The sequence below is a fragment of the Oncorhynchus mykiss genome, chromosome 4 (assembly GCF_057628025.1).
Source record: "Oncorhynchus mykiss isolate SJ-2025 chromosome 4, ASM5762802v1, whole genome shotgun sequence".
In the NCBI taxonomy this organism is placed as follows: Eukaryota; Metazoa; Chordata; class Actinopteri; order Salmoniformes; family Salmonidae; genus Oncorhynchus; species Oncorhynchus mykiss.
The window spans coordinates 26015735-26041589 of record NC_143025.1 but is presented as its reverse complement, the minus strand read 5'-3'; the positions used below and the strand labels follow the sequence as shown (position 1 = coordinate 26041589).

Below are 25855 nucleotides of genomic sequence, written 5' to 3'. Positions count from 1 at the left end.
AAAATCTACAAACCTCAGATTTCCCACTTCCTGGTTGGATTTTTCCCCAGGTTTTTGCCTGCCATATGAGTTATGTTATACTCACAGACATCATTCAAACAGTTTTAGAAACTTCAGAGTGTGTTCTATCCAAATATACTAATAATATGAATATCTTAGCTTCTGGGATGGAGTAGTGGGCAGTTTACTCTGGGCACCTCTGGGAACCTTATTCATCCAAGCTACTCAATACTGCCCCCAGCCATAAGAAGTTAATCCACCGCATCCGCAGATATCACCCTTCCGCATCTGCTGTGAAAGGTGGCAGAGCTAGAGGGGTATTTGTCAGACCATGAGACATCCTGAAAATTGGTCTTCTCACAAAAGCATCTGCAGCATCCTAATGGTTTGGTCTATAAGCTATTATGACCCCTCTGTGGATTGGACGACCAAAAGCCTCACAAGACTCGTCTGAAGGACCCCACAAGCATCATGGGACTGGTCTGAAGTCGATACAGCCTCTTCTGCCAACTTCTGTCTGTAGATCAGAACAGTTTTGGCAACACACTAATATGACACAGCCCTCTGTGGAAAAGTGTCTCTCACAAACACATACATGTCGATTGTTTTGCTCTAGGAGGCCTACAAGCCTCACCAAAATTATTTTTGTATATATTTTTTTGATACCTTAAGGGGTCTTAATGTTCAAAATCAAATAGCTAAATGACCCCCCCCCCCCTTTCGGCTTAGACAGTTCTTAGACACTAAAAGGTTAATAAACATTATTTCAAACGTCCTGCCGACATTACTGTGTTTCTATGTCAAATGGGCCTCAGCCAGCCAAATTACCAGATGAGATCTTTATCAGCCTCTCCCCCTCCAACACAAGGTCATAAATCACCAGCTGTCAGCAGGGCCATAAATCACCAGCTGCCCACTATTCCCCAGTCTCCCTGACACCTACATGTCAAAAGCTCACCAATACTGATAACCTCAACTCTGAGAACTTATTTTCCAATACACAAACAAAATTGCCAACTTTAAAAGTGGAATACAAAAAAACATGTTATATATTTCCCCTGCTGAGCCATTGAAATCCATGCACATCTGGTTTGATCACAACAACACATTTTCCAAGAAACCCCAAAAAAGCCATTGGTTCAAAACATCATGACCTACCTTTATTGAAAATGTGTTTATGTAATTAATCCATGGAGATCATTTGATAATCCTTTCAGACGTACCAGAAAATATGTCCTCATTCACGCAGTCCAAAATGGCTAATGCTAATGTCTTGACATTTTGGCTATGTGTAAATCGATTTCTTGGAAAAATGCACAAATATTCTGGGCAGCAACTATGCACATTCGGTTTCAACAGTCGTTGACCTTTCCAACAATGTATAGCATGTCCTATTCTGTTGAAGTATTCCAACATAGCATGTACAGTGCATTTAGAAAGTATTCAGACACCTTTAAAGCCTTATTCTAAAATTAATTAAATAGTTTCTCTCATCAATCTACACACAATATCACATAATGACAAAGTAAAAACAGGTTTTTAGAATTGTTTTCTTATTTATTAAAAATTAAAAACAGAAATATCACATTTACATTAGTATTCAGAACATTTACTCAGAACTTTCTTTCTTGAAGCACCTTTGGCAGCATTTACAGCTTTGAGTATTCTTAGGACGCAAGAAACACCTGTATTTGGAGAGTTTCTCCCATTCTTCTCTGTAGTACCTCTCAAGCTCTGTCAGGTTGGGAGTGTCGCTGCACAGCTATTTTCAGGACTCTGGCTGGGCCACTCAATGACATTCAGAGACTTGTTCTGAAGCCACTCCTGCGTTGTCTTGGCTGTTGGCTTAGGGATGTTGTCCTTTTGGAAGGTGAACCTTCGTCCCTGTCTGAAGTCCTGAGCTCACTGGAGCAGGTTTTCATCAAGGATCTCTCTATACTTTGTTTCGTTAATCTTTCGTTAATCTTGCCCTGCCACTGAAAAACATCCCCACAGCATGAGGCTGCCACCACTATGCTTCACTATAGGGATGGTGCCTGGTTTCCTCCAGACGTGACGCTTGGCATTCAGGCCAAAGAGTTCAATCTTGGTTTCATCAGACCAGATTAACTTGTTTCTCATGTGCTGAGAGTCTTTAGGTGCCTTTTGGCAATCTCCAAGCGGGCTGTAGTGTGCTTTTTACTGAAGAGTGGCTTCCATCTTGCCACTACCATACAAGCCTGATTGGTGGAGTTCTGCAGATATGGTTGTCCTGCTGTATATTTCTCCCATCTCCACAGAGGAACTCAGTGAAATGAGGACCCCTGCCAAATCTTTTCAGTCTCCTGAGAGGGAATAGGCTTTGTCATGCCCTCTTTACAACTATCTTAGTGTGTTTGGACCATGATAGTTTGCTGGTGATGTGGACACCAAGAAACTTGAAGTTCTCAACCTGCTCCACTGCAGCCTCGTCGATGAGAATGGGGGCTTGCTCGGTCCTACATTTCTTGTTGTCTACAATAATCTCCTTTTTCTTGATCACATCAAGGGAGAGGTTGTTGTCCTGGCACCACACGGACAGCTCTCTGACCTCCTCCCTATAGGATGTCTCATCGTTGTTGGTGATCAGGCCTGCAACTGTTTGAGTCGTGCCTGGCCATGCAGTCATGAGTGAACAGGGAGTACCGGAGTAAAGAGGACGCACCCTGAGGGGCCCCCATGTTGAGGATCAGTGTGGCGGACGTGTTGCTACCTACCCTTACCACCTGGGGGAGGCCCGTCAGGATGTCCAGGATCCAGTTGTAGAGGGAGGTGTTAGGTCCCAGGGATATTAGCTTAGTGATGAGCTTTGAGGGCACTACGGTGTTGAACGCTTAGCTGTAGTCAATGGATATCATTCTCATATACAGTTGAAGTCGGAAGTTTACATACACCTTAGCCAAATACATTTAAACTCAGTTTTTCACAATTCCTGACATTTAATCCAAGTAATAATTCCCTGTTTAAGGTCAGTTAGGATCACCACTTTATTTTTTTGCATGTTTTTATTTATTCATTATTTTACCAGGTAAGTTGACTGAGAACACGTTCTCATTTGCAGCAACGACCTGGGGAATAGTTACAGGGGAGAGGAGGGGGATGAATGAGCCAATTGTAAACTGGGGATTATTAGGCGACCGTGATGGTTTGAGGGATAGGTTGGTAATTTAGCCAGGACACCGGGGTTAACACCCCTACTCTTATGATAAGTGCCATTGGATATTTAATGACCTCAGAGAGTCAGGACACCTGTTTAACATCCCATACGAAAGACGGAACCCTACACAGGGCAGTGTCCCCAATCACTGCCCTGGGGCATTGGGATATTTTTTTAGACCAGAGGACACCACTTCCAGCAGCATCTGGTCTCCCATCCAGGAACTGACCAGTACCAACCCTGCTTAGCTTCAGAAGCAAGCCAGCAGTGGTATGCAGGGTGGTATGCTGCTGGCATTTTAAGAATGTGAAATGTCAGAATAATAGCAGAGAGAATTATTTATTTCAGCTTTTATTTCTTTCATCACATTCCCAGTGGATCAGAAGTTTACATACACTCAATTTATATTTGGTAGCATTGCCTTTAAATTGTTTAACTTGGGTCAAATGGTTCGGTTAGCATTCCACAATCTTCCTACAATAAGTTGGGTGAATTTTTCCCATTCCTCCTGACAGAGCTATTGTAACTGAGTCAGGTATGTAGGCCTCCTTGCACGCACATGCTTTTTCAGTTCTGCCCACATATTTTCAATTTTAGGATTGAGGTCAGGGCTTGTGATGGCCACTCCAACACCTTGACTTTGTTGTCCTTAAGCCATTTTGTCACAACTTTGGAAGTATGCTTGGGGTCATTGTTCATTTGGAAGACCCATCTGCGACCAAGCTTTAACTTCCTGACTAATGTCTTGAGATGTTGCTTCAATATATCCACAAAAATGTCCTCCCTCATGATGCCATCTATTTTGTGAAGTGCACCAGTCCCTCCTGCAGCAAAGCACCCCAACAACATGATGCTGCCACCCCCATGCTTCATGGTTGGGATGGTGTCCTTCGGCTTGCAAGCCTCACCCTTTATCCTCCAAACATAACGATGGGAATTATGGCCACAGTTAAATTTTTGTTTCATCAGACCAGAGGACATTTCTCCCAAAAGTACGATCTTTGTCCCCATGTGCAGTTCCAAACCGTAGTCTGGCTTTTTAATGGCGGCAGTGGCTTCTTCCTTGCTGAGCTGCCTTACAGGTTATGTTGATATAGGACTCGTTTTACTGTGGATGTAGATGATTTTGTACCTGTTTCCTCCAGCACCTTCACAAGGTCCTTTGCTGTTGTTCTGGGATTGATTTGCACTTTTCGCAGCAAGGTACATTCATCTCTAGGAGACTGAACACATCTCCTTCCTGAGTGGTATGACGGCTGCGTGGTCGCATGGTGTTTATACTTGCGTACTATTGTTTGTACAGATACTTCTGGCCCTTCCTTGGACACTGTGCTATCTAACCTCCAAACGAGCTTCAATACCATACAACACTCCTTTCGTGGCCTCCAACTGCTCTTAAACACCAGTAAAACCAAATGCATGCTTTTCAACCGTTCGCTGCCTGCACCCGCACGCCCGACTAGCATCACCACCCTGGATGGTTCCGACCTGGAATATGTGGACATCTATAAGTACCTAGGTGTCTGGCTAGACTGCAAACTCTCCTTCCAGACTCACAGACAAACATCTCCAATCCAAAATCAAATCTAGAGGCTTTCTATTTCGCAACAAAGCCTCCTTCACTCACGCCGCAAAACTTACCCTAGTAAAACTGACTATCCTACCGATCCTCAACTTCGGCGATGTCATCTACAAAATAGCTTCCAATACTCTACTCAGCAAACTGGATGCAGTTTATCACAGTGCCATCCGTTTTGTTACTAAAGCACCTTATACCACCCACCACTGCGACCTATATGCTCTAGTCGGCTGGCCCTCGCTACATGTTCGTCGCCAGACCCACTGCCTCCAGGTCATCTACAAGTCCATGCTAGGTAAAGCTCCGCCTCATCTCAGTTCACTGGTCATGATGGCAACACCCACCCGTAGCACGCACTCCAGCAGGTGTATCTCACTGATCATCCCTAAAGCCAAAACCTAATTTGGCCGCCTTTCCTTCCAGTTCTCTGCTGCCTGCGACTGGAACGAATTGCAAAAAACTCTGAAGTTGGAGACTTTTATCTCCCTCACCAACTTTAAACATCTGCTATCTGAGCAGCTAACCGATCGCTGCAGCTGTACATAGTCCATCGGTATATACCCCACCCAATTTACCTACCTCATCCCCATACTGTTTTTATTTTATTTACTTTTCTGCTCTTTTGCACACCAGTATCTCTACCTGCACATGTTCATCTGATCATTTATCACTCCAGTGTTAATCTGCTAAATTGTAATTATTCACTCCTATGGCCTATTTATTGCCTACCTCCTCATGCCTTTTGCACACAATGTATATAGATTATTTTTTTCTACTATGTTATTGACTTGTTTATTGTTTACTCCATGTGTAACTCTGTGTTTTTGTCTGTTCACACTGCTATGCTTTATCTTGGCCAGGTCGCAGTTGCAAATGAGAACTTGTTCTCAACTAGCCTACCTGGTTAAATAAAGGTGAAATAAAATAAAATAAATAAAAGATGAACGTGGTACCTTCAGGCATTTGGAAATTTCTCCCAAGGATGAACCAGACGTGTGGAGGTCTACAATAATTTTTCTGAGGTCTTGGCTGATTTCTTTTGATTTTCCCATCATGTCAAGCAAAGAGGCATTGAGTTTGAAGGTAGGCCTTGAAATACATCCACAGGTGCACCTCCAATTGACTCAAATGATGTCAGTTAGCCTATCAGAAGCTTCTAAAGCCCTTACATCATTTTTTGACATTTTCCAAGCTGTTTAAAGGCACAGTCAACTTAGTGTATGTCAACCTTTGACCCACTTGAATTGTGATAGATTGAATTATAAGGGATATAATCTGTCTGTAAACAATTGTTGGAAAAATTACTTGTGTCATGCACAAAGTCGATGTCCTAACCGACTTGCCAAAACTATAGTTTGTTAACAAGAAATGTGTTGAGTGGTTGAAAAATGAGTTTTAGTGACTCCAACCTAAGTGTATGTACACTTCCACATTCAACTGTATACACATATATATTTGTGTGTATATATATATATATATATATATATATATATATATATATATATATATATTGATATGTATATCTGTTCTGAAATGTCCCTGAGTCTGCAACACCACTAAGCAAGGGGCACCACCAAGCAAGCGGCACCATGAAGACCAAGGAGCTCTCCAAATAGGCCAGGGACAAAGTTGTGGAGATGTACAGATCAGGGTTTTGTTATAAAAAAATATGTGAAACTTTGAACATCCCACAGAGCACCATGAAATCAATTAATAAAAAATGGAAAGAATATGGCACCATGACAACCTGCCAAGAGAGGGCCGCCCACCAAAACTCACAGACCAGGCAAGGAGGGCATTAATCAGAGAGGCAACAAAGAGACCAAAGATAACCCCGAAGGAGCTGCAAAGCTCCACAGCGGAGATTGGAGTATCTGTCCATAGGACCACTTTACACTCCACAGAGCTGGGCTTTACGGAAGTGGCCAGAAAAAAAGACATTGCTTAAAGAAAAAAAATAAGCAAACACATTTGGTGTTCACCAAAAAGGCATGTCGGAGACTCCCCAAACAAATGGAAGAAGGTTCTCTGGTTAGATTAGACTAAAATTGAGCGTTTTGGCCATCAAGGAAAACGTTGTGTCTGGCGCAAACCCAACACCTCTCATCACCCCGAGAACACCATCCCCACAGTGAAGCACGGTGGTGGCAGCATCATGCTGTGGGTATGTTTTTCATCGGCAGGGACTGGGAATCTGGTCAGAATTAAAATAATGATGGATGGCGGTAAATACAGGGAAATTCTTGAGGGAAACCTGTTTCAGTCTTCAAGGGATTTGAGACTGGGACAGAGGTTCACCTTCCAGTAGAACAATGTCCCTAAGCATACTGCTAAATCAACACTCGAGTGGTTTAAGGGGAAACATTTAAATGTCTTGGAATGGCCTAGTCAACGCCCAGACCTCAATCCAATTGAGAATATGGGGTATGACTTAAAGATTGCTGTACACCAGCAGAACCCATCCAACTTGAAGGTGCTGGAGCAGTTTTGCCTTGAAGAATGGCAAAAATCCCAGTGGCTAGATGTGCCAAGCTTATAGAAACCTACCCCAAGAGATGTGCAACTGTAATTGCTGCAAAAGGTGGCTCTACAAAGTATTGACTTTTGTAATGCACGCTCAAGTTCTGTTTTTTTTCCCTTATTTCTTGTTTGTATCACAGTTAAGAAATATTTTGCATCTTCAAAGTGGTAGGCATGTGGTGTAAATCAAATGATACAACCCTCCCAAAAAACGAATTTAATTCCAGGTTATAAGGCATCAAAATAGGAAAAATGCCAGGGGGGTGAATACTTTCACAAGCCACTGTATGTGTTAGAAACACCGTTGACAGCAATTACAGTTGTGAGTCTTGTTGGTAAGTCTCTCAGGGGGAAATCAACCCCAAGTTATGCCCACGTAAATCAAACGTAATTATTTTCTTTCTGGGCGTATTCTGACCTTGAACTTAAGCATGGGTTAACACATGTTGCAGCTTAGTATTCATTTGGGGTGAAGCTCACATACATGGAGCAGAGGTGTGTTTACAGATATGCTGTATTCTGACCTTGACTTAATTTCCTCATAATTCCACCATGAGTAAGGTTGAGCGAACCTGTCGGTTCTAAGTCGAAAAACATCTTCTTGCTTTTTTCCAATATAAAGGCATTTTTTTCTAGCCCCACAAAAAAATTCAACATAGCACCTATGCAAAGCCCTCACTTTGTCACTCAGAAACGAATTCCAGTGTCTGCCTGCAACCTGAACATTTTTGCCAGAGTGTGTGCCTGTTTAGGCTACCTGCCCCTCCCCCAGCGAGGAACAGGCTACTGTACTGACTTTACAACATGATTCAGAATATAGGGAGAGATATTTTTAATTAGTTAAAGAAAAATCTATTAACTTTTTAAATGCTAGTTAACCCTTCTACAATTTCTGCAGCCCAGCGGGAATCTAATTAACATAACAAAACATCTATATCTGTCTATTTAACTACATACTTCAGTCAGAGACTGCCATCAATTAAGTTGTTTGTGGTGATGTCAAAATTAGGAGTGTTGTACAAACAAAGTCATCAGCAATTGGATCATCTCTAACCAATCAGATTTTCAAAACGCCACTTTACCCACGTGTGTTCTGCCTCTGGCACAACCCATCGTTTTCTGGGACCATTCAGACGGTCTAGAATATATTTCCATTTTTAGAAATTGTCGGGGAGGTACACAAATCCAGACACATTGCGGAAAATAAACTAACGTCCGTGGGCGTGGGGTAGCGTTTGGCTGGAGCAAATAGTTTGGTTAGCCAGGCAAATGTAGGGTGACAACATGTCCTGGATTGAAGGGTGACAGCATGTCCCACGGTTTGGCCCTTTGTCCCACATCCCATTGCTAAACAATTTTGTCCCACATTTTCTCAACAATTTTTTTTGTTTTAAAGGTTGATTTGTACTGTTTTATTCAGATTCCAATGTTGGGCTTATGAAAATATATACAGCACCAGCCAAAAGTTTTGACACACCTAACTAATTCCATTTTGTTTCCTACATGAAACTATGAAATAACACAGTAACCAAAAAAGTGTTAAACACAATCAAAACATATTTTAGATTTTTTTTGCTTGGCCCTCCTATGTTGAACATAATAAACTGCTCCCTATCCACCAGATGTGTACCAAACTCACTAAAAGTGGCAGTGATAAAGCCTTTCTTGAAAAAGCCACACCTTGACCCAGAAAATATGACAGAATATCGGCCTGTATCGAATCTCCCATTCCTCTCAAAAATGTTAGAAAAGACAAACAATGTATACGAAACGCTTAAGTCTGGTTTTAGACCCCATCATATCACTGAGACTGCACTTGTGAAGGTGGTAAATTACCTTTTAATGGCGTCAGACCGAGGCTCTGAATCTGTCCTCGTGCTCCACTAGACCTTAGTGCTGCTTTTGATATCATCGATTACCACATTCTTTTGGAGAGATTGGAAACCCAAATTGGTCTACATGGACAAGTTCTGGCCTGGTTTAGATCTTATCTGTCAGAAAGATATCCGTTTGTCTCTGTAGATGGTTTGTCCTCTGACAAATCAACTGTACATTTTGTTGTTCCTCAAGGTTCTGTTTTAGGACCACTATTGTTTTCCCTATATATTTTATGATGACATTCAGAAACATAATGTTAACTCTCACTGCTATGCGGGTGACACACAGTTGTACATTTCGATGAAACATGGTGAAGCCCCAAAATTGCCCTCCCTGGAAGCCCGCCTTTCAGATAGAAGGAAGTGGATGGCGGCAAATGTTCTACTTTTAAACTCGGACAAAACAAAGATGCTATTCCTTGGTCCCAAGAAACAAAGAGAAGAGATCTTATGTTGAATCTGACAATTAATCTTGATGGTTGTACAGTCGTCTCAAAAAAAACTGTGAAGGACCGCGGCGTTACTCTGGACCCTAATCTCTCTTTTGACGAGCATATCAAGACTGTTTCAAGGACAGCTTTTTTTCCATCTACATTGCAAAAATGATAAACTTTCCATCCAAAAATGATGCAGAAAGATGTATCCATGCTTTTGTCACTTCTAGATTAGACTACTGCAATGCTCTACTTTCCAGCTACCCATATAAAGCACTAAATAAACTTCAGTTAGTGCTAAACACGGCTGCTAGAATCACGTAGGCCTAATTATTGTCCCTAGAATTTCTAAGCAAACAGCTGGAGAGCTCCATTTTTATGGAATGGTCTGGCTATCAATGTGAGAGACGCAGACTCGGTCTCGACCTTTAAGTCCTTACTGAAGACTCATCTCTTTAGTAGGTCCTATGATTGAGTGTAGTCTGGCCCAGTAGTGTGAAGGTGAACGGAAAGGCACTGGAGCAATGAACTGCCCTTGCTGTCTCCGCCTGGCCGGTTCCCCTCTCTCCACTGAGATTCTCTGCCTCAAACCCGATTACGGGGGCTGAGTCACTGGCTTACTGGTGCTCTTCCATGCTGTCCCTAGGAGGGGTGCATCACTTGAGTGGGTTGAGTCACTGATGTGATCTTCCTGTCCGGGTTGGCGCCCTCCCTCGGGTTTGTGCTGTGGGGAAGGTCTTTGTGGGCTATCTCGGCCTTGTCTCAAGATATAAGGTTTGTGGTTGAAGATATCCCTCTAGTGGTGTGGGGGCTGTGCTTTGACAAAATGGGTTGGGTTATATCCTGCCTGTTTGGCCCTGTCCGGGGGAATCGTCAGACGGGGCCAAAATGTCTCCCGACCCCTCCTGTCTCAGCCTCCAGTATTTATGCTGCAATAGTTTGTGTCGGGGGGCTAGGGTCAGTCTGTTATATCTGGAGAATTTCTCCTGTTTTATCTGGTGTCCTGTGTGAATTTAAGTATGCTATATCTAATTGCCCCCCCTCTCTCTTTCTCTCGGAAGATCTGAGCCGTAGGACCATGCCTCAGGACTACCTGGCCTCCTTGCTGTCCCCAATCCACCTGGTCGTGCTGCTGCTCCAGTTTCAACTGTTCTGCCTGCGGCTATGAAACCCTGACCTGTTCACCGGACGTGCTACCTGGTCCCAGACCTGCTGTCTTCAACTCTACAACTACTGTGATTATGATTATCTGACCCTGCTGGTCGTCTATGAACATTTGAACATCTTGGCCATGTTCTGTTTTAATCTCAGCCAGAAGAGTACTGGCTACCCCTCATAGCCTGGTTCCTCTCTAGGTTTCTTCCTAGGTTCCGATCTTTCTAGGGACTTTTTCCTAGCCACTGTGCTTCTACACCTGCATTGCTTGCTGTTTGGGGTTTTAGGTTTGGTTTCTGTACAAAACTTTGTGACATCAGCTGATGTAAGAAGGGCTTTATAAATACATTTGATTGATTGATTGATTGACTTGGGAGCCAGGCCCACCCACTGGGGAGCCAGGTCCAGCCAATCCAATGTTTTTTCCCCACAAAAGAGCTTTATTACACACAGAAATACTCCTCAGTTTCATCAGCTGTTCGGGTGGCTGGTCTCAGACGATCCCGCATGTGAGAATCCGGTTGTGGAGGTCCTGGGCTGGCAAAGTTACACATGGTCTGTGATTTTTAGTCAACAGCTCTGGTGGACATTGCTGCAGTCAGCATGCTAATTGCACGCTCACTCAAAACTTTAGACATATGTGGCATTGTGTGTGACAAAACGGCACATTTTAGCGTAGCCTTTTATTTTCCCTGCATGTTTAATGATCATGCTGTTTAATTAGTTTCTTAATATGCCACACTTGACAGGTGGAGGGATTATCTTGGCAGATAAATGCTCAATAACAGGAATGTAAACACATTTGTGCACAATATTTGAGAGAAATAAGCTTTTTGTGCATATGGAACATTTCTGTGATCTTTTATTTCAGCTTATGAAACATGGGACCAATACTTTGCATATTGCGTTCATATTTCTTTCAGTATATATATATATATATATATATATATATATATATATATATAGTACCAGTCAAAAGTTTTGACACACCTACTCATTCAGGGGTTTTTCTTTATTTTTACTATTTTCTACATTGTATAATAATAGTGAAGACATCGAAGTTATGTAATAACACATATGGAATCATGTAGTAACCAAAAAAGTGTAAAACAAATCAAAATAGATTTTATATTTGATATTTTTCAAAGTAGCCACCTTCTGCCTTGATAACAGCTTTGCACACTCTTGATTGGTACTGTATATCATACGGATGTGGTACTTCTCCAATCGTTGTTGAGATCTGATATTTTGAGGCAAGATGAGACGTAGGCCAATGTCATACGCAAATCACTTTTTAAATCATTTCGGGCTAAATTTCAGCTAAACTTGGAGAGCACAGTTTGGCCAAACTACAAAAAGCGTGTTTTAGGTGGTGGGCCGTAGTAAGCCATCTGCTTTAGTTTTCGGGATGATCGATCTCTGTCGATGGACGAGCTGTTTTTTTTATTTTTACATATTATGTATATTTAACTTCTTGATACTACCCATCCCGCATGCGGGAGCGTAATCATAGCCTCAAACTAATTAGCATAACGCAGCGGACATAAATCTTCCTAGAAAATGTTCCTATTCATGAAAATCACAAATGAAATATATTGAGACACAGCTTAGCCTTTTGTTAATCACACTGTCATCTCAGATTTTTAAAATATGCTTTACAGCCAACGCTAGACAAGCATTTGTGTAAGTTTATCATGGCATAATGCTATGGCTAGGCTCTGCTAGCATCAGGCAACATTTTCAAGAAAATAAGAAAAGCAATCAAATTAAATCATTTACCTTTGAAGAACTTTGGATGTTTTCACTCAGGAGACTCCCAGTTAGATAGCAAATGTTCCTTTTTTCCAAAAATATTATTTTTGTAGGCGAAATAGCTCCGTTTGTTCTTCACGTTTGGCTGAGAAATCGATCGTAAAATGCAGTCACTACAACGCCAAACCTTTTTCCAAATTAGCTCCATAATATCGACAGAAACATGGCAAACGTTTAGAATCAATCCTCAAGGTGTTTTTCACATATATATTCGATAATATATCCGTCGGGACAATTGGTTTCTCATAAGAAGCGATTGTACTTTAAGCAAGATTTTCTGCCGGAGCCATCATGTGACCACTTGCTAAATGTGGTCCCTTACAGCTATTCTTCAACATAAATGCGTAAAACGACGTCACAATGCTGTGGACACCTTGGGGAATACGTAGAAAATGTAAGCTCATTCATAGCTCATTCACAGCCACAGTTTCAAAAAATGCGGCACTTCCTGATTTAATTTTTATCTGGGTTCGCCTGTAACATCAGTTCTGTTGCACTCACAGACAATATCTTTGCAGTTTTGGAAATGTCAGAGTGTTTTCTATCCAAAGCTTTATATGCATAGTCAATTATATGCATAGTCGAGCATCTTGTCGTGACAAATTATCCCGTTTAAAACGGGAACGTTTTTTATCCAAAAATGAAAATACTGCCCCCTAGTTATAAAAGGATATTTATTCGGAACAGGTTTCGGTTTGTTGACAATGAAAATTCTTGCACATTTTTCTAAATACTTACTTTTATTTTCGGTAGCTGAACAGGCTGAGTACTAAACTGTAAACCAATCAAACCTTGTATACTATCCATGGTACTATCTCTGCTGATCATGTCTGCCAATCATGTTATCTGTAGCTAAGGTATTTGACTGCTGGTGACAACTCAAGATAATAATTACATCTGTTGCTAGCTTGCAGGAGCAGAGCATGTCATTCCAGGACAAGGAGTTTTCATCTATCAATTTATTCCAAGTAATAATTTAAGACTACAAAACTCTGTAGGACAAGTAGTGTAAATCTAATACAGTCATCAAGGCAGGACATACTAATTTCATTCATACTGACAAATATGAAATGCCACATTATCCCTGTCAATAGTTGGAGTAGGATGATTGCAGAGCACCCTGCCTCAGACTGTCAGTATGTTCATTTTCTATCTCACAAACTATATCCTAGCCCACAAACTACATTCGTTTTTATTCATTCTTGTCTCCCATGTTTGTATCACATGATCTATTCAGCTCTCCTGTATCCAGCTCCCAGAGATCAACCAAGTTCTATTCACCAAACATGGGCTGATTCACTCACCTGTGAGGAGAACCATCCTACTGCAGTTTGAACTAGCCCTGCCGTCACTATTTAGACATTGAGACTACATATGCATTTGCCTGATGTATTTTCTTTGTGGGTTGTGTTTTACACAGTCCTGTGCATGTGAGAGTTGAAGAACACCAACTACAGATACAAGTGCTTGTTATAGCATCTCAAAGACTAAATTCAGTGTAGAATCAGTTTAACGGGTGACAAACTGCTGTGGGGAGAATTCTATTGTCCCTGTCAGGAGCCTCGGTTTTTGACATAGATGGTAGATTTCTCGTCTCTGGGCCACACAAGCTTTAGATCGCATTCTGCTCTTGTCTCTCGCTACATCGGTCAGTTACATTGGTGACCAGTGTGGGATCTTTCCACTACACTCGCAATAACATCTGCAAACCTTGTGTATGGGACCAGTAACATTTGATTTGCGGGGCCTAGGCACACAAATGGGGCATGGGCACACTAAAGGGGAGTACTGAATCATGCATTGATGACAGTTCTAAAACTTTTAGAAGGTTAGTAGGAAAGTTAATCATTTAAACCACCTAAATATACATTTAGTATTTGAAACTCAAACATTCATTTCCCAACTGCATTTTCTATAATCTAACAGGCTCTTTATCATTCTCCATACCTTATATTCCAATGCATCCAACATGATGCATGCCCTCCATGGTATTGGGCAACTGCTGTTTGAGAACTCATCTGGTTTAGATATCAAACTCTGGTTATCTTATTGCAGAGCACATTGTACTACTGTTTTTAGAAAACATTATATATTAAGGTATTCTATATGTTTAGGCTGTACCGTATGTATTGGCTAATAAACATCTGCAGCTGTCGCTTTTTAAACATTAAATTCTAGCAAATATGACACACACACATCTTTAAATCTACATGCTTTTATTTGGGTTTCTATGCAAAGTATATGATTGAATGTTTCTTTAAGCCTGCAGCTAGTTACTTGAAATGAGACATATGATCATGCCAAAACATGATTCAAAAATCTAACACAGAGAGACATATAATGGAACACAAATTGACATTTACAGTAGCTGGGTAGGGTAGTAAAACTAATATTGGCTAGCTTTCAAATAATTGTCCAAATGGTCAAAGGAGTTACCAATTCCTATTGCATGCTGCACATTTTAAGTGCACTAGAAAATAGATGCTTATCTTGTTTCAGTCTTTGGGAGCTAGCTATATCTGTTCCTCTTCATCAGACAGCAGCTCGCATTTTTAAAAGAGGCTCTGTTTACATCGTATAGAAGCAGTCCAAGTATTGCCTCAATCATGAGTGGTATGTAAGGGGATTCTGATTGGTTCCAAGTTGAGCAGTTTGGCAAATTTGGCTTAGGAGACAGTGTTGAAATGTACTATTTGTCCCGCATTTGGGTATTTTAAATCCGGTCATCCTATTGCAATGTAACATATCAACTTTTATATACATACAGAGCATTATTGCTTTATAATTAGATTTAAATCAATTACTTGACACACAGGGTAGTTCACTTACAGTTTTTCTCAATTGCTAAAACACAATTTCTGAAACCTTGCTCCATTTCCTGAAAACATTAAACACAAAACCTCATCTTCAAGCACTATTTACATAACCTCTGACTCCTCTTGCAAAATGAAACATTCGCCTCAAAACAGTTTTACCTGTGTTCAAAATCAAACACTGCTCTCAAATCATGAACAAAGTGATCAAAATGATATACACTCTCAAGCAGTCAATAAACAATACACCGAAAAATAGAAAACACATTGTTCAAAACATACAATTCTCAGGGAGAAGTACATTTTTAATCAAAAAAAATATTCACATTTTTCCCTCATTGTCCTTTGATGAACGAAAACATGTTCAATCATAGTAGCTCAAAATTGATCAGAAATTACTACTCTGCTTTGCTCTTTGCAATTTTGTTTTTTGTTCTTCCTCCTCCTTGTACCCCTATTTTTACAGTACTGTACCCTGCATCTCACAAACTTGTCCTTTGTCTCTGTGATACTGCAATTCTTGTTCTTTGTTGATATGAATCTGCAACCAGTCAAAATCTATTGAGCAGTCAGTACTGTTAATACAGTAAATGGAAAGCACAATGTCCAGGGCCATACAATTCATCCATTGTACAGTATACAGCCTACAATGCACTGTACTACAGTATCCATTCTCAGACTTTCTCCTTCCCACCTTCAACAACCTGTTTGCTCTCTGAACTGGCTTATTGGTTGTGTTGCATCATTTGAAACAGGTTAAATCAATGACATATGTTCTCTATTTGTATTTGATTGTTGCCACTTGTGTTTACCAGTATGGATGACATGTGCATTAGAGTGCAGAATGTGTTTTGAGAATGAGAATGTGTTTAGAGTTTTGCTGAAAAGTCTAAGTGAGATCTGCAAATTGTGTTTTATCATGTGAAATGGTTTAAGGTATTGACAACAGACTGCATAATTAGCTAAATGAGTCCAGGCAACTGAGAACTTTGTTCAGCCAATGAGTTTTAGTGTTTTAGCAATTGAGAAAAACTGTAATAACACAATTGTCAGAAATAACAGTCTTAGAGTAGGCTACTCACCAGACATACATAGACTCAACACAGTTCAACACAATGTATGATAGCAACAGAAAAATGTCATACAATTTTGACATTTATTTGATGTATTTCACATACTGTACAGCACTTTAGCCCACACAACAGAAAAATAAACATAACTCATCAAAAAAACGATGTCACAGTGTTACATTCCCTCCCGTCTACCCATTCAGGGGGATGAATCATACAGATAATCTAATGGCTAAACTACTGAAATGCTGTAAAAAAAATAAAAATAAATTAAAAGGCCAAAAAACCTCTGAACAAAGTTTAAAATGACAGAATTGTCTAAATGTAATCAATGTGCAATGGACCTCAATGGTGCTAAGGGGAGGGGCTGTAACACTACAGCATCGTCAGCTTTAGTCCTGCCACATATTTTGACCAAAGAGGCTGTTGACACGTGGTCTAAATGTCCGAAGAAACAAAACCTCAAATTCCTCATCTGCAATTATCAGAGGGGTAAAATAATATTCACTCAGACAGATCACCTCGTTAAATTTCCCTCCAGTAACAAATTAATCCTCTTTTATGATCTAAAAACATACATTTCAGGTGTTATCAAACTGAAGGCAGATCTGAAAACTTTCCTCTACAACTATTGACCTAGGTTTTTGAAAAGGATGACATACTTTTGTGGACTGAGGAAGTTGTAAGACAGGGTATCCTTGTTACATTTTCTAATGAAAGACTCTCACTTCACTCAGTTGACATAATGGTCTGGCTGGATACACTCCACTTACTGTCAATATACTCTGTTCAACAGAAAACAGGCCAGAATCATCCTTGCTGAGCTAATGGACTGTCAGCGATGCTACATTTTATGTTGAGCAATAAACTGGAAGAACAGGTAGAGGGGGTCATTACGAGGAGAGGAAGCAGGGTATGAGAAAGACAGACTCTACACACAGATCGCAACAAAATGTCCTGAGATGCAGGCCTTCCATACAGCTGTACAGTTATAGATGGAATCCGCAGTAGGGGGGAACAGCTCCACTGGCCGCCCCACCACTGTTGTTAATGTTTTTGTTGCCAAGCTGAGGAGCGTTGTGCAGCACAATTGTAGTACATATTGTGCTCTGCGTGCAATGATGTTTGAGGGAAAAAAACAGTGTTTGTTGTTTGCAGTAGCTTCTTTGTTGTATTAATAACGCAAACGGACATGGCTGTTTCACCATTAAGGATTCCAGCTTCAAAGAAACAAATCAAATTACAAATCAAATTGATTTATAGAGCCCTTCTTACATCAGCTGATATCTCACAGTGTTGTACGGAAACCCAGCCTAAAACCCCAAACAGCAAGCAATGCAGGTGTAGAAACACGGTGTCTAAGGATACTGCCTGACTATAAATAACTCCCCCATGCTCTGTCCACTTGTATGACATGGAGAGATGCTGTGCCTGCTTTGTTAAGTAAAGACATTCTCCTATGTATTTTTGAGTTGTGCTCATTACAACACAGGTGGTGAGAGACAGGCAGGCAGACAAACAGACAGTCAATGAGGTCTTATATTTGAGCTGTTCAGTTAAAAAGACACAAGGTGCATTCATGAATGTTGACACCTGACAACAAACAGTCACATTGCTAGCCAGGGAAAGCATGGTAGGACCATTGCACCTGCTCTACCAATGTTTTCTTTAATATATTTCTAAACACTATGAAGTTGGAATAATACTGTTAAATTGTGAAGTTATGATAATGTTCTTTTAGTGTATGAGCTATTTGAAAACAAAATTTTTATAATTTTGCACGCCCAATTTTTCAGTTTTTGATTTGTTAAAAAAGTTTGAAATATCCAATAAATGTCGTTCCACTTCATGATTGTGTCCCACTTGTTGTTGATTCTTCACAAAAAATACAGTTTTATATATTTATGTTTGAAGCCTGAAATGTGGCAAAAGGTCGCAAAGTTCAAGGGGGCCGAATACTTTCACAAGGCACTGTAATAGACCAATAAGAAAGAAGTTCCAAACCTCTCTGCCAATAACTGCTAATTTTCAGTTTCCCCTCCCCACTCAAATCCACTCCCAGACAGTCCTAGAAACATTCTTGCTTGAGAAATTGCTCTTTGCTAAGAAGCAAGTTTTGTTTAGTTTTTACCATTTTAATTGAAAACAATCACAGTAAAGTACTTAATTACTACTTCAAAATGATGTGATATTGAGATAAAAACTGCTGCATTGGACCTTTCATAAGATCATACTGCATAAATACAGCAACGCAGGTTCAACTGAATTGAGTTCATAGTCAAAGAAAGCCGAAGTTCACAACTAAGAGTAGTATATGATTCCTGCATGTGCCATATCAGGGTTGTTTGTAGTTGAATCACCAACATTGAAGTCCAGGTGGTCAAGATTCATGCAGACGTTCAAGTTCAAACTTAGGTCCTTACAATGATGAATGAATGTTTGTATCAATCAATGCCTGTGTATATGTAATTAATGCCTGTGTGTGCTCATATACTCACCTTCGATCAAACACGTGTGTTCAGTTGTACTGTAGATAAAAAGAGGTGCCTCAACTTCTTAACTATAATTGCCTTACCCAAGGTTAAGCATTAGCATCCACATGTCCGGCAAGCAACGGTGAGCAGTTCATGAATTCCAATTGAATTTAGCTCACATGAACAACGCTTATATACATTGTTGTCGAAAGAACAAAAATAATGAATGATAAAACGACAGTCTTACTTGTTAGAAAATGTGTCTCATGTGTATCATATCCAGATAACATTTTGGAAAATGTAATGGACAGCAAGCATTTACAAAATATGTATGCAATATCATACACCAGATAATGCAGACTACGGGTTTGTAATATTAAGAGGCTAGGCGGTATAAGGTATACCTGTATGGATCAACTTACTGGAGTGGAGTTTTACAATGCTGTCTATAACGAGGATACAATGCTAAATAACTGAAAAGTTCTACAACTTGCACCTACCTCCCTGTCCGTTTTGTCCTAGTTTGATTGAGTTTACAACAATCAGAAAGTAGGAATCCCATTAAAACGACTTAGAATGTATGTATTTCCATCCTAGGGTCAAGCACTACTCATGAAAAACATTTAGAATTTAAAATATCTTCATAATGTGAGACAAATGAGACAAATATTCTGATATATTTTGGCAATATCGCCCAGCCATAGTAATATTTGACCTCAACTATTTATGTGTAAGATTCCCCAAGTTAAAAATAGAAAGACTCTTCAGCACCAGTCAGAGTTGCTGTGTTGGAATAATGTATAAGGCAGGTACATCAGAACACAGGAGGACAATAGTCTGAGCAAGTTAAAAAATAAGATAATATTTATTAATGATATTGAAAATGCTCATGAAAGCCATGGATGTCCACACACAAACTTAAGTCACTGAAGGCAAACAGAAGCCTTACCATTACAGATAAAATGGTTTGGGTTGGAGGAGGCTGTTAACTTTATTTTGAAGGTTCCAAAGAAAACAAACCACAAATAATGCAAAGTACATTGTCTATTGGCAGAGTCAGTTACACAGGGTCACATAGAAGTGTATGTTTATTTGTAGTGACTCCCATGTACTCCAAAATGGGGGGTGACATGATCGAAGTGTAGATGATTTGCTGTTGAACATCCATTTGTAGCCAACAATTCAAACATAAATGTGATGCTAGTTACCTACCCACAGTCATTCAAATCTGAAACATACATAAGGATTAGTATAGGTCAACTCTTCGGTATGGTTTTCCCGACTCTCAGAGCATATTGCATTGCACTTTTGACAGGATAATCAACCTATTTCACAAAATATGCTGCTGCACTATAGGTAGAACAAAGTTACGCAACAGTTTTATAAAACATTGCTTAAGTACATAGCAATTATCTAACGTTATAAAAGGCTTGCAAGAAATGGCCCTGGGATGAATGAGATAGATCGAACAGTGCATGTAAATGAAAGACTGGTTATCAGAGGCAAAAGTGTTTGATGTTGTGAAATACTCCATAATGGGAAATGGCGAACCCTTATCAAACAGGATTTGAGCTGCTCTTTGGCAGGAGCATCTGTGCCCTTGGTTAAAACCGCACACGGTAAACAGCTCTGTGTTTATTCCCCTCAGTCTCAAGGCAGAATCTCTCGCCTGCTCTCAAATGTCGAAGTCAGGTGGGGAAATAATTGGTTTTTAATCGTTGCCAACAAGTAAAATGTCACCATTTCCAAAGTGGACGAGTCTAGATTCATTTCTGATTAGCATGAAAGGGAATGCCAAATATGCTTGTGATTTTTACAGACAAGAGGAAAATATATCATTGACACCTCCATGACACAGCCCCAACAGACCACAGAAAGCACAGCAGTAAAAATCCATTAAATTACTTATCTTTCATCTCTGTCACTTAACAACAACAACTGAACCGGTCAAAACCTGCGTGTCAAATTTCTGAGATTCTGTTTTAAGTCTAGGACACATCAACACGAAGTCCTATATACTGTAGCCCTAGCAAAGGAAACCAACAGTGTGTGACAGACCACCTGACAAGTGACTGACCACATGGTTGCTTGAAGTTCAGTTCTGTCAAGCATTCTTTAACTGTGAGTGTCTACTCTACAATCAAATCAGACTATTGACCAAACATAACGGGTAAATAAAGAGTTGCAGCACTGCTAATTCAGCTTATTAAAATAATTTATTGTGCTCCAGAAAAGTAATTACTATTTTAACCAGAAAGAAAGTGACAAATCTACAATACAACTGAAATACCCACTCACATAGCGCCCTTCTCACAGACATTTTGAAAGAGCGAACAGCCTTTTACAGATCTTAAAAGATCTTCATCGATCTCAAAGATGTAGTGTAGCATTTTTTTGAAAATGGCACTCTTCGCATTACATTCATTCACAATTCTTGACCCTCCTCTGTCCAGGACTGGGTAACACAGGTAAGGCCTGAGCCACATCGTCACATTATAGTTTGAGGTATAACCCTTCTTTCTCTCGCATTCTGGAAGTCCTGCATGCAAATTTGGAGGGAAAGCCCTTATAGCTCTCCTTCACCACTGGCTCATAACATTTTAAAAGGTCCAGTGCAGCCATTTTTATCTCAATATCAAATAATTGATGGGTAACAATTAAAAGTACCTTACTGTGATTTTGACCATTTTAATTGAACACAAAGAAACAAAAATAGCTTCTTAGCAATTTCCCAAGCAAGATAAACTGCCTGGGAGTGGTCTGAGTGGGAAGGGGAACACTGAAAACTAGCTGGTATTTGGCAGAGATGTTTTGAACCCTATTTCTTATTGGTTTATTAATAATTTACTGCCTGGATATGTTACCAGGCGGGCCAAAACTCTATCCCACCAAAACAGGCTGACATTGCAGGCGGTCTTTTAAAACAGCTCTTGCACTAAAAGGGCATTATCATAATTCTCACAATTTCACATTATTAATATAACCTCAGAGTGTGGAAATATATATAATACATAGGAAACCCCATTTTTGACTGCACTGGGCCTTTAACACCACTCTGAGGGAGCATGGTGGAGAAAGAGTATAGTGAGCAGCAACTATCCATATTCATACCTGCAGTAATTGAATATAGGGGATGTGCAGAATCAGCCTTTTTGGGAGGGAAGGAGGTAGGGAGAGGAGGGTAGTACCAGTTGTCCCATTTCTAACTCTGTTTCCAATCCTCCCCGGTAGGGTACGTAGTGGTGAAGGGGGGGGGGGGGGGGTCCATGGGAACATCCTGTTGAGGACTGGCTCTGTGTCAGAGGTTTTGTGTTATTCAGAAACAGAGCACAGTTTTCTCCCCACACCTCTTAATCCCCAATCATTCATCCTGCGTGGTAGAGTGAGTGCTTCTGTGGCATTCACCTCTCCTGCCAACTCTCCAATGTTGTTCTCCAATTACTTGATCATTTGTCCGTAGTGCAATTACATGTTTAATTCGCTGGGCGTTTCTCTCCCCCTGTGTCATTTCTCCAGTAAGGAGCATTGTTTAGAGGTCACACCACTGCAATACAGGCTGATGAAATTGCTTGCGTTTTAGTTTTGGGCAATGTGGACTATAATTTACCTTCACCTCCCCCAGAAAAGCTATACCTTGTCTACGTCCCATTGTATGTTCTTACTTTGATGGACTGTAGAGCAACTGTCTCCCCTCAGCAGACGCATTATATCCAGCCTTTATTGACAGGAAAATGAGAGGACAAGTGTTTTTCTTACTACTTTGTCTTACTTATGTGTCGCCTCTTACTACTGTATGTGCCGTCTTCACTCTCTGCTTGAGTACAGTTGGGCTTTTGACTGTTTAGAGAACTATTTTCCCCTCAGCGGCTTCCTCCTTTAAGCTATTCACTCTGGTATGTATTTGTATAACACATTGTTACTCCCCTGTTCTGCGACAGCTGGCAGAGGGAAGTTGCACTCTGGCATTGTGAGGGCAGGAACATTCACTATGGGCTGCCTAGAGGTTAGCGGGACAGTCATGGTAACACGCTGACAGTCTTGTACAATGTGACACCAAGGCGCGTGTTCACGAATAAACCATGCTACAGAACAACAATAACTAAATCTGAGACAATACAGTACAGCATCATCAGTAGAAAATAAAAAAGAACAGAACAGAAGCAAATGGAAATTACTCTGTGAGAGACAAGGGTGCTGGCTAGACGGTTCTAAGCGGTTCTACTGCAGTGAATCTGCCTGAATGCTGTTTCCTCCCTGGGAGAGGTGTACCATGGGAGTTCCTGGAGCCCCTGTTCTCTCGCTCTCTCTCCACCCCGCCTCTCTTCCTCCTGCGGTTGGGTTGCAGGCACATCCAACATGTCAGCGGAGGGCATCCTCGCTTCAATTACACATTTATACGCATAAATCTTTAAACAGTGCTACGGAACATACTCTATGAAAGGATAATAGGGGGAAAGAAAATGTATGCAGTCAAGAGGTTCTACTATTCCCTAGCCTTCACCTTCCCTTCTTCATGGCCCTGGGCACACTTTGTGTTTAGGGATCATTCATACGGAAAACAAAAATAATTAACAGTGCAGGTAATTACTTTTCTACGTTAAAGTTTCCTTGAACTAGTCAAGAGCAGTGATAAGTAACCTAATAAGTAATAGCAAATAACATTGATCAAAAGAGTACAATGAAACGTCCCTCCATCGGGATCCCAAACAGCGAGTGATTCACCACTATCAAAAAGTTGTACCAACACACATTGTACAAAACTAGTCCTTATACCCATGTTCACTCAAGCTATTGTGTATGTACTGTAGTTACCGTAAGCCCACCCTCCCCTGCTGTCCCCAATTATGACCATGACCTTAACCCATGTGGGTTTGTGGGTTTGTAAGCCAATCAGAAGTGTTCCTTCAAACTATTCCAATGGGGCTGACATTATTTCTTAATTATGACTTAATCAGCAGAACAGCCATCAAGCAGATAAATTGTCATGCGCTTCGTGCTAAAAATATCCAGTATTCTTTGTCCTCCAGCTCTCGGTATAGACAGCACTTGTGTGATGAAGCTGTATCTGCCAGAAAGCCAGTGGATCCCTCCGTTTTTGTTCTGCTGGCAGATTTGCGGAATTGACGCCCAAGAATGACTTAAACAGCATTGGTGCTTTGTGTACATATCTAGATATGTAAAAAGGCTCTATACAATAAAACTGTTCCCCAAAAATAAATTTCTGAGAAGAATCCAAGACATTTTGAAAATGTTTACATTGTGCATAACCTTTAAGAGTTTTTCCCTCTCTCTCTAGATTGTTTTTGTCATATCTTACATTGCCTCTACTTGTAGAGTAACACATGCCTAAATTGGTTGCATCTCCCCTTGACTCCAGAAAGAGTACTCTACAGTTTGATGCCTCAGGAAAACAATATGTTTTCTTTCATTTACAAAGCGACCTGCTACTCCTCTGAAACTCCACTGAGGTTTTTTCTCTTTTCCAAGATAACAGGATCAAGCAATCGTTTATAAAATTCCAAAGTTGATATCTGTAGCTGGAAAAGTTAACCTTGTTCTGTTTCAATAACAGAAATAAAAAGTATCCTTCTCTTTGTTTATTTTTTCATTTGAAATATTTGTTTGACTTTTTTCTAATTTCTTCTTTTCTATCAAATGAAATTCTTCTCCCGTCCCAGCAAAATCCCTATTCCCTTAATATATTCACAGGAGTAGAAGTTATTCCACATCCGTTTGATCGGGCTGGGTGTGAGCTCTGGCATGTGCTGTGTGTTTCAGCGTCCATCCGTCCGGCTATACCCTGGTGGTGGAGTGTGAGTGTGGGTGGGGCAGGGTATGAGGCAGGGTGTTGTTTTGTGCACTACTGGGGAAGGTGTTGAAGTTGTGCAACGACTGGAGGCCCTGCATGGTGTTGGGGATCATGGTGATGGTGTTGGGGGTCATGAGGGGGATGTCGTCTGGTGAGCGGCGCATGGCTAGCGTGTAGTCTGGCGGGCAGGCAGTTCTCAGAACTACCTCGTGTGGATGCATGGCGTCGCACTCGTGGTCCAGGTCTGTGTGCTTCATCTGCAGGGACATGATCTCCTCCTCCTGTGTGTGCGCCAGGTCGTTGGTCGTGTTGCGCTGGGGGCTGCAGCGCCGGTGCACGTCGTGCCGCCGCTTATCCTTCTTGTAGTAGAGGGCAGCGAAGGCCAGGATGTTGAGGAAGAGCAGCGAGGCACCCACAGCGATGGTGACACTCAGCTCAGTGGAGTAGTCCCTCTGATCCACCAGGAAGGGCTGATTCTGACTGTCCTGAGTCTCGGTGGGGAAAGGCGTAGGGTTAGGCCTCTTGGTGTTGACAGGGATCTTCTTTGGTGACCTGGGCGTGACCTCCGGTGGGGGGACCTTGGTGGTGGTGGAGATGATCTGGGTGACCTCGTTTAGGCTGTGGAGGTGGGGCACCAGCTCCAGCCACAGGTTGACCTTGTTGGCCCGGTAGTGCTCCTTGACGCGGGGTTTCAGGCCGATGTGGAGGTACAGCTGGTCTTTCTGGTTGTAGCGAGTCCACGCCACCTCCTCGAAACGGTTAGGCTTAGTGTGGATGAACTTGGTATCCTGGGGGACTGGCTGGTTAGGGTCACTGGGGAAGGGAAAGACAGGAAAGACGGGACTTAGTATGAGCAAAGCACCACTACAAAGCATGAGGAATGGAGGCTCATTCCAGCAGAACGAGTACCATTTTCTGGGAATGGCATATGGAGCCAGTCAGAACACATCATAAACTGGCTTAACCATGCAAAGTGGAGGCATAAATCTCATTGGTGCCCTGTTTTATATGTCAATTTACTGTTATATATGTAGATCATTAGTATCTCGATGGTCCCTTTGGGCTCTTTGGCTGCTGAGGGAAAAAGCCATTGTCCCCCATTATGCTCCAAAAAACAATTACCTCCATGACTACATG

At 41.1% G+C, this 25855-nt stretch overlaps 1 protein-coding gene and 1 long non-coding RNA gene across 8 annotated transcripts in view; one reads left to right on the top strand and one right to left on the bottom strand.

The window, feature by feature from the left end:
- LOC149983959 (uncharacterized) overlaps positions 1-25855 on the top strand; it is a 566613-nt gene that overhangs the window by 337024 nt on the left and 203734 nt on the right. The window lies entirely within an intron of this gene.
- The window catches only part of LOC110521588 (neuroligin-1), a 334792-nt gene continuing 328688 nt past the window's right edge, over positions 19752-25855 (bottom strand). For all 4 annotated transcript variants that reach the window (XM_090231650.1, XM_036968746.2, XM_036968744.2 and 1 more), the window contains one exon: positions 19752-25531. In XM_090231650.1, coding sequence (XP_090087776.1) covers positions 24703-25531 — 829 coding nt within the window. In that variant the 3' untranslated portion in view covers positions 19752-24702. The remainder of the gene's footprint in view (positions 25532-25855) is intronic.